Source organism: Salvelinus alpinus, chromosome 11 (assembly GCF_045679555.1).
Source record: "Salvelinus alpinus chromosome 11, SLU_Salpinus.1, whole genome shotgun sequence".
NCBI classification, from domain to species: Eukaryota; Metazoa; Chordata; class Actinopteri; order Salmoniformes; family Salmonidae; genus Salvelinus; species Salvelinus alpinus.
Window position 1 is genome coordinate 36,593,908 of NC_092096.1, and position 10,000 is coordinate 36,603,907.

Consider the following 10,000-nt stretch of genomic DNA (forward strand, 5'->3'; position numbering starts at 1 on the left):
CGTTTTCTTGTTGCTGTTCTGTTTAAATCCAATTGACTTGCGACAAAGCCCTTCAATCGGGGAGATTTTCTCAATCTGAACACAACGGAACATATGGAGCCAAGATCTCACTGAGATAAAATCACTGAGGACATGCAGGGACTAGATATAACTCCCCCTCCCAAACACACACACACACTTACATGCACGCACGCACACACGTACACTTACATGCACGCACGCACACGCGCACGCACGCACGCACACGCGCACGCACGCACACACACACACACACACACACACACACACACACACACACACACACACACACACACACACACACACACACACACACACACACACACACACACACACACACACACACACACACACACACACACACACACACACAATGAAGCCATACTGACAACAGCGGCTACCTTTGATGATAGAATTACATAGCTCAGCGTAGTTCGATATCAACACTGAATCTGATGTGTAAGTCAGACAGGTGCAAATGTATTTAACAGGCAAAGCTTAACCTATATACCCCAGCCTGGTGTGTGCGCGCGTGTGTGTGAGCTCAGGTTAAGCATGAAAGCTGTCCTCTTCTGGTAATAGGCATGCAAATACGTAGCTTGCTTGTGGCAGCTGTGTTTCACTAATTGAGTGTGAGTGTTCAGCAGTGTGTGTGTGTGTGTGTGTGTGTGTGTGTGTGTGTGTGTGTGTGTGTGTGTGTGTGTGTGTGTGTGTATGTGTGTGTGTGTGTGTGTGTCACCTCCCCTGCTTTTACAGTGATAATGTGTTGCGGGGCAACCTGGGTCAGAGTGTGCTCTGTGTCCACTGATCTTCTGGGGTTAATGTATTTCAGACAGGCAGCAGAGAGGACGCCCGCCCAGGCTCTTAACCCCTGAGAGAAGGGTCCTGAGGCATTCGCGGATCTGTGGCTAAGATCTCCGCGCTGCATATTTAGCCTGCGTTCTAAATGGCACGGCATTCCATATATAATGCACCACTTTAGACCAAAGTAGTTCACTATGTAGGGAATAGGGTGCCATTTTGGACTCATACTAAGATCTGTTCCGGGGTCAGGATTAACTGATAGCCCACTTATTGTAAATATGCAGAGCGGAGAGAGGGAAGGAGAGAGACAGAGGGAGACAGCGAGTGCTAAAGATGGGCTCATCCCTCCATCCTCTCAGAGTGGAGGAACAGATGCTGGGGATTTTTTGTCTTTCGTTTTTTTTTTTTTAAATCACTCTTTTTTTCTTCTCCGGATTTATGAGATGGAGGGAAATACTCTCTCAGATAAACGAGTGGAGAAGAGGAGGGAGGGAGAGGAAAAGATGAGGGAAACAGTGGGTAATTGTGTGTGTTGGGGAGTGGAATGTACGCGTGTGTGTGTGTGTGTGTGTGTGTGTGTGTGTGTGTGTGTGTGTGTGTGTGTGTGTGTGTGTGTGTGTGTGTGTGTGTGTGTGTGTGTGTGTGTGTGTGTGTGTGTGTGTGTGTGCGTGCGTGCGTGCGTGCGTGCGTGCGTGTGTGTGTGTGTGTGTGTGTGTGTGTGTGTGTGTGTGTGTGAGTGTCCTAACCTGTAAGCACCACCAGGCTGGGTTGTTGTAGTTGGAGTCTACTCCAAACTGTTCAATAGTCCTGTCGATCCCCACTTCAGACCCTCTCCGTCCCTACCAATCACACACACAATATTCAGAATATTCAAAATATTACAGAGCCAGAGTGACAATACTGCAGAATTTGCTCTGTTTTTGGTCTTTTTAACTGAATAGTTGGGGTTTCTATGGCTCCAGTCTTATGAGAGTGAACAATAAGTAGCACTTTAGTGATTCTATTCTCTGCTCAAGGTCTCTCCTCCAGAACAAAAGAGCATCACTATGGTAACCTAACACTGTCATCAAACAGAAAACAGAACCACCAGCTTAGTCAGTTAGCAGCGGTTCTCAAACCTCTCCTCGGAGACCCCCAGTCGTTCCGTGTATTTCAACTATTCCAGAGCACACCTGACTGAACTTGTCAACTAATGACCAAGTCCTTCACTAGGTGAATCAGGTGAGCTAGTTCACGGATACAACACTGTGAAATGTCTGAGGGTCTCCGAGGAGAGGTTTGAGAACCGTTGAGTTAGGGCGATATCCTTGGACCTAAAACACAACAACATTGCAATGTCACAATAGAAAAGGTTTACTCTATGTATTAAGGCAATGGGAGGCATTTGGAGGAAATCTAAATATTGGTGAACATTTGAATGGAAATAAAATCATTAGCATGGTGCTGGTCTCACCTGGAGCTGTAGTTGACCGAGGCCTGGGGTGGCCGCGGCAGCAGCTGCTGCCATGGTAGTAGGGACCAGCTGGAGAGGGTAAGGGTCACCTGGACAGAGGAAAAGAAAAAATACACATCAGCTATCTCTCCTTCCTCTCTTCCTTCACTTCCTCCTTCCTTTTCCTATTCAGTGCCTCCCTACCATTTATGTGTTGGACAACAGTCTGTGGCTCTCTCTCTTCCTTTCCCCTCTCTCTCTCTCTTTCTCTCTCTCTTCTGTCCTCACACTCTCAACACCTTCACACTCCTCTATATGCACTAACACAGCCCTTTCTCCATAACATGGCCCCACATCCCCTCTACCTCCTTTTCTCTTTCTACACCGAGACAGCTTTGACACTCCCGTGTGAGACCTCTCTCCTTTCACTTCGTCCCTGTGCTCTATTTAGGCCAAATGATCCCCCATCCCATCTCTCTCTCTCCCCCTCTACCTGCAGCCCAGATAGACCCTTTACTCTTCTCTCCCCTCGTTCTCCATTCTATCCCTCCATCTGCCTCCCCTCCCTCCTTCCCTCCCCCTCCATCCCTCCCTCTACACCTCCATCTCTCCGTCTGAGCTGCCTCCCTTTCTCCGGTCCGTTCTAAAGCTCTCCTTTGTCCTGTGTCTGGTGCGTCCTAATGAAAGGCTGATTGTGTGGCCTCTCTCTAATACCTCCTGACAAAGACTCTGAAGGTGTTCAAAGATAAAGACGCCCTGGACGTAATTAAGCCAGAGAGGGCGACGTCATCGCTGCAGCGCTCTCTCTGTTCTCTCTCTTTCTTTTCCTCTCTCTCCGTCTCTGTTCTATCCGTCTGCACCCGCTTTCTGCAATCGCTCTTTGTCTATGCTTGCTCTCTCTCTCTCTCTCTCTCTCTCTCTCTCTCTCTCTCTCTCTCTCTCTCTCTCTCTCTCTCTCTCTCTCTCTCTCTCTCTCTCTCTCTCTCTCTCTCTCTCTCTCTCTCTCTCTCTCTCTCTCTCTCTCTCTCTCTCTCTCTCTCTCTCTCTCTCTCTCTCTCCCCCCCTCTCTCTCTTAGTAGGCCATGTCGGCAGTAAGTGAAGGCTGATGAATCAGGGATGGAGAGAATAGGAAATAAAAAAGAATTGGAGCAGGTTATTAGCACCCAGCTGCAGATAGCTAGGCCTGTGTAATTACAATGGGAGGGAAAGGTCAGGGCTGGGGGCAGAAAGGAAGGATGGAGGGAGAAGATAGGGGGAGGAGGGATGGAGGGAGGAGACGGGGAGGAAAGGGAAGGGAAAGGGAGATACTTAGTCAGTTGTACAACTGGAGGGATGGAGGGAAAGGTAGGAGGGAGGAGGGATGGAGGGAGGAGACGGGGGGAGGAGGGATGGAGGGAAAGGTAGGAGGGAGGAGGGATAGAGGGAGAAGACAGAGGGGAGGAGGGATGGAGGGAAAGGTAGGAGGGAGGAGGGATAGGACCAAAAGTTGACAGGACATGAGGACCAAAGGTTGACAGGGTTCAACAAGCCACCGGTGTTCTTATTCCTCCTAAACAGTTGTATTATAGTGTGTGTTATTTGTGTAAAACAGAACATCAGAGAGTGAAAGATACTTGTGTTATGATAAATGGATGTATTTATTTCATTAAAGGGCGTATCTATTAAAATGAATGCCATGGCGGTGGAATATTACTGCCACTAGGCAGTCAGATATAAACAGTGACGCTAATATATCACAATGTTCTCAGGGTATGACCCTGCATATCTGACTGGGTCCCAGAGTGACTTCGTCACAATGCTATATCAGGACAATACACTGGGTCTCTCCGCTCTGGCCATGGCACTAGTGTGTGTGTGTGTGTGTGTGTGTGTGTGTGTGTGTGTGTGTGTGTGTGTGTGTGTGTGTGTGTGTGTGTGTGTGTGCCCAGCCTTGTAACAATCAGTCCTGACCCAGGACCTCGTCTCAATAAGCAGTAATCCAGACTTCAGCATTCAACATTTTTCCCATACAACTCTGGGACATAAAAAATGCCAGGGTTCAAGTAACATTTTTGTTTTTAGAGGGATCCTTATTTCAGTGGATGTGTATTCTGGGAGACAGGCAGCATCCCAGCATTCCCTACATTGTGCACGACCGACGCGACGCTGGTCAAAAGTAGTGCGCTATGCAGGGAATAGGGTGCCATTTGGAACACACACGTTTTTTGCCTCCTGCTCCTCAAACAAACAACGGAGAAGCAGATATTCATGCTCCTCATGGGGACACGGCTGTAACAAAAGAGAGAAATAAAGAAAGCAAATATGTTGCTCTTGGCCGGAGAGACGCATCTCCCTAGACTACTGGGCGGGACTGAGTTCTCACTGAGGGAGATGGAGGGATGGAGATAGAGAGAGAGAGAGAGAGAGAGAGAGAGAGAGAGAGAGAGAGAGAGAGAGAGAGAGAGAGAGAGAGAGAGAGAGAGAGAGAGACAGACAGACAGACAGACAGACAGACAGACAGACAGACAGACAGACAGACAGACAGACAGAGACAGAGACAGAGACAGAGACAGAGACAGAGAGAGAGAGAGAGAGAGAGAGAGAGAGAGAGAGAGAGAGAGAGAGAGAGAGAGAGAGAGAGAGAGAGAGAGAGAGAGAGAGAATAACATTTATTCCATAACAAAGCCATCACCTACAGAGAGATGAACCTGGAGAAGAGTCCCCTAGGCAAGCTGGTCCTAGGGCTCTGTTCACAAACACAAACACACCCCACAGAGCCCCAGGACAACAGCACAATTAGACCCAACCAAATCATGAGAAAACAAAAAGATAATTACTTGACACATTGGAAAGAATTAACAAAAAAACAGAGCAAACTAGAATGCTATTTGGCCCTAAACAGAGAGTACACAGTGGCAGAATACCTGACCACTGTGACTGACCCAAACTTAAGGAAAGCTTTGACTATGTACAGACTCAGTGAGCATAGCCTTGCTATTGAGAAAGGCCGCCGTAGGCAGACATGGCTCTCAAGAGAAGACAGGCTATGTGCACACTGCCCACAAAATGAGGTGGAAACTGAGCTGCACTTCCTAACCTCCTGCCCAATGAGACATATTTATTTCCCTCAGATTACACAGATCCACAAAGAATTCGAAAACAAATCCAATTTTGATAAACTCCCATATCTACTGGGTGAAATTCCACAGTGTGCCATCACAGCAGCAAGATTTGTGACCTGTTGCCACAAGAAAAGGGCAACCAGTGAAGAACAAACACCACTGTAAATACAACCCATATTTATGTTTATTTATTTTAACTTGTGTGCTTTAACCATTTGTACATTGTTACAACACTGCATATATATAATATGACATTTGTAATGTCTTTATTGTTTTGAAACTTCTGTATGTGTAATGTTTACTGTTCATTTTTATTGTTTATTTGACTTTTGTATATTACCTACCTCACTTGCTTTGGCAATGTTAACACATGTTTCCCATGCCAATAAAGCCCCTTGAATTGAATTGAATTGAATTGAATTGAGAGAGAGAGAGAGCGAGAGAGAGAGAGAGAGAGAGAGAGAGAGAGAGAGAGAGAGAGAGAGAGAGAGAGAGAGAGAGAGAGAGAGAGAGAGAGAGAGAGAGAGAGAGAGAGAGAGAGAGAGAGAGAGAGAGAGGGAGGGAGGGAGGGAGGGAGGGAGGGAGGGAGGGAGGGAGGGAGGGAGGGAGGGAGGGATAGGGACAAGAGTGGAGGCCTCACTGGGCAAATTGTGTATTCGTGTGTGTGTGTTCTATCTACAGTGTGTGGTGTTTACTGTGTACAGCAGTGGTTCTCAATCCTGGTCCTTGGGAAGATAAAGACGCCCTGGACGTAATTAAGCCAGCGAGGGGCGACGTCATCCTCGCAGTGCTCTTTCTGTTCTCTCCCTTTCTTTTTCTCTCGCTCTGTCTCTGTTCCATCCGTCTGCACCCTCTTTCTGCAATCGCTCTTTGTCTATGCCCTCTCCCAACGGGGTGCGCATTTTTGTTTTTGCCCTAGCACCAGACACCTGATTCAAATCATCAAAGCCTGAGGATGAGTTGATGGTTTGATGATTTGAATCAGCTGTGTAGTGCTAGGGCAAAAAAAAAATGCGCACCCCGTTGGGACCCCAGGACCGGGATTGAGAACCACTGGTGTACAGTATGTACTATAACCCATATATAAGTCAACAAGTGTCGATGTTTCAGAAGGACAGCAGCACTATCTGTCATTCAGGCCAACACCATTCTCCTTGGCTCAGGCAGAGAAAAGACAGTAATATTCCTCCAAGACAGCGGGGGTCTTTAAGTGGGCAGTGGGCGGTGGGTGGTGGGCGAGGATTGGCACATAATGGCATTAATTGAAACTGGAAGGAGACTTGTTTAGGAAGCTGTTAGTTTCTGGGGGATGAGCTGGACCTTAGAGAGACCAGTCTGTCTGTCTGTAGGGGGAGGCGAGCGCGAGGATTGTTGGATAGGCGTGTGTGCGGCGTGTTGGACTCATGTTCTGGCGGGGGCCCGTGTTAATGTGAGGGAACCTGGGGCAGGTCGCGCTACCCCCTGGCGTGTTCCTACGGTATTCGGAATGTCGTTCCTGGCACACGCATGTTGCTTCTCGCGGTAAACAACACATTGCCTCACAGCCGGACTGCCGCGGCCAATAACAAGTCCCACAGGATGAGGCTTTTTTGGTTGCTTTGAAAAAAGAATAATCTGGAACATTTTAAATGGAGACAAAAGGATGAGCCAAGCGACGGAATGAGCCAACAGACAGACAGACAGACAGAGAGAGAGTGAGAGAGACAGAGAGAGAGAGAGAGAGAGAGAGAGAGAGAGAGAGAGAGAGAGAGAGAGAGAGAGAGAGAGAGAGAGAGAGAGAGAGAGAGAGAGAGAGAGAGAGAGAGAGAGAGAGAGAGAGAGAGAGAGAGAGAGAGAGAGAGAGAGAGAGAGAGAGAGAGAAAGAGAGAGAGAGAGAGAGAGAGAGAGAGAGAGAGAGAGAGAGAATAATGAATGATACTGAATACTGAATAATAACATCTGCATAGTAAGCAGTAACTTACTTATTATGACTGTTATTGTTTTTACTGTTATTGTTATTAGTATTATTATTGTTGTTTATCATTCCAAATAGTAATGGTATGGGTGGATAGATGAGTGAGAGTGATAGCGAGATATATAATGATGGTGGTGAGTGAGTAGTGAGTGACATTGACAGCCATACATAGACATTGCGACTATTGACTGTTACCGATTTTGATTGTTACTATTTATATATATATATAGATTTTGTGATTGATTGATTTACTGAGCGAGCGATTGAGACTGATAGAGATTGATTGATTGTGTCATTGTTTTAGATTGTGATTGACAGAGAGTGTGATATTGTGATAGCGATTGTGTGCTTGTGAGCGAGATATTGAGCGAGAGACAGAGAGTGTTTTTGCGAGTGCGCGAGATAGAGAGCGAGACTGAGTGAGATTGTGAGATTGTGAGATTGTGAGAGAGAGAGAGAGAGAGAGAGAGAGAGAGAGAGAGAGAGAGAGAGAGAGAGAGAGAGAGAGAGAGAGAGAGAGAGAGAGAGAGAGAGAGAGCGAGAGAGAGAGAGAGAGAGAGAGAGAGAGAGAGAGAGAGAGGGCCCCTGTCTCTGTAGAAAATACACTTGTAGTGGTGTGGCAACAACACCACTGACATGTCCCAATCTAGACCCACAGAGAATAGTCAGTTTGAAGAGACCGTTAGTACTTACTGCAGCCTGGTTTGTAGTTGAATCCGGGGGGCAGTAGGAAGCCTTGCTGGGCAGCAGCTACAGCCAGAGTCCTCTGGTCTGGAGGGAACACTGGGATCATCAACGGAGGCAGCTGCCCCTGGACCTGCTGAGAGACGGGTGGAGGGGGAGGAGGAGAGGAGGATAGGAGAGGGAAGAGCGGAGAGGAGAGGAGGAGCAGAGGAAAGGAGAGGGGAGGAGGAGAGGGGAGGAGGAGAGGAGAGAGCGATCGAGAGAGATCAGTTTATTGAGCATATGGATGTCCGTATCTGATATGGGGTGGGGGAGGTATGTGAGCGTGCAGTCCAGGTGTAGTCAGACATTGATCTTGGGTAGTGAGGGTGAACAGAGCAGACAGAAGCAGAAGGCTGGTCTATCTGTATCAATGTAGGCCAGCTGGGGGTATTGTCTGTTCCGCACCTGAGGGGGTATCAGGTCCTGTCTGTGACCTTTAACCTCTAGACACAATCACAGCTCAGTGTGGTGAGGTCAGGTGAGATCATCTGGCCACGAATAAGATAAGAAGGAAGAAACTGAAGAATGCTCACACACAGACACACACACACACACGTGCAGCTATACACACACGCAGACACACACTGGGACAGAAGAGAGTGCACGCACACACACACCCCTCCCGCCGCACACCCCCATCCAACACGCAAATACGTACTCTCTCCTCTCCTCTTGAGCACCTGCGTCTGATACAGAGCTGTGTATATGAGCTGAGACAGGTCAGAGTCAGGGAGTCCTGTCCTGTTGATTAGTGAGACAACGAGGGAGTCACGAGGAAGAATCACTGCTAAACTCTCATAACAGCTGGCCTGGCTTCTTCCCTCCCCAAGGAGAGAGGAGAGAGGAGCACTCTGAGTCGGCAGCACGCCATCCCTCTTCACAAGGTTTCCAGGACTCAGTGAAAAAAATACAAACTCAGTGACTTTGGCAAGAGGAAGAGTCTGAGTGTTCGGCACAGAGAGAGAAGTAGGAGACAGATGGTGGAAGCCGAAGACTGTGTACTTGTGTGTGAGTGTGTGTGTTTGTGTGTGAGTGTGTGCGTGTGTGTGTGTGTGTGTGTGTGTGTGTGTGTGTGTGTGTGTGTGTGTGTGTGTGTGTGTGTGTGTGTGTGTGTGTGTGTGTGTGCGTGTGTGTGTGTGTGTTCAGCTAAGGACTGCTCTGCCAAAAACAACACAAAGACACTGAGGAGTGACATGACTGACAGAAGAGATGTGGAGAGACATGGGAGAGATTGTCCGCAGTATGAGGAGTTAGATAGATGGATAGCAACAATGTTTTTGTAGGCTAAGTTTGAAGATAACAAACCCCGGTGGGCCTTAAGGTTTCATAAGCAACGGCTGAAGGAAACATAATCCCAACCCACGGATCAGAAGGAATAAGCTATTACCTGTAGAATGAAATATCTGAATTGTCATAAAACATTCAATGACATGGACATAGATGCAACTATTCAAATTGAATGTCAAAGTGACACTGACAAAGGGAGTATTTTCTCATTCCCCCCCATCCCTCTCTCCTTCCCTCTCATTTCATCCTTACATTACAGAATGATGTCATGTAACGGAGAGAAGAAACTGCAGAAATATGTTATGACGTCATCCTCTGATGTCACCGCAGGATGAAGGACAGGTAGGTGAGTTAAATGGATGATAGGATCAAGTGTTTCCTGCCTCTCTTTCCTTCCCCCCTTTCTCACTCCCTCCCTCCGTTTCGCGTTCTTTCAGAAATTAACGTTCTCAATGTCTTTCTATTCACCTTCCTGTGTGTATGCGCGTGTGTGTGTGTTCTTTCTGTCTGCTATGTGTGTGTTTGTATTCTCAGCCATGCGTCTCCTGCCTGTGTGTCTTTTCTCCTGTGTGTGTGTGTGTGTGTCTCCTCTCATGACCAGATCCAGCAGTACTACACCAGACCATAACCACAAGCAGAATCAGCGCAGCGCGAGGGGAATCGTGGAACAGGAACTGC

The 10,000-nt window shown here is 47.7% G+C and overlaps 1 protein-coding gene across 14 annotated transcripts in view; it reads right to left on the reverse strand.

Moving 5' to 3' along the window:
- sox5 (SRY-box transcription factor 5) overlaps positions 1-10,000 on the reverse strand; it is a 174,931-nt gene that overhangs the window by 30,778 nt on the left and 134,153 nt on the right. For 8 of the 14 annotated variants that reach the window (XM_071332835.1, XM_071332831.1, XM_071332836.1 and 5 more), the window contains 3 exons: positions 8,003-8,129; positions 2,276-2,364; positions 1,569-1,661 (listed from right to left, as the gene is read on the reverse strand). In XM_071332835.1, coding sequence (XP_071188936.1) covers positions 1,569-1,661; positions 2,276-2,364; positions 8,003-8,129 — 309 coding nt within the window. The remainder of the gene's footprint in view (positions 1-1,568; positions 1,662-2,275; positions 2,365-8,002; positions 8,130-10,000) is intronic. The other 6 variants (XM_071332839.1, XM_071332843.1, XM_071332844.1 and 3 more) reach the window with 3 other exon arrangements.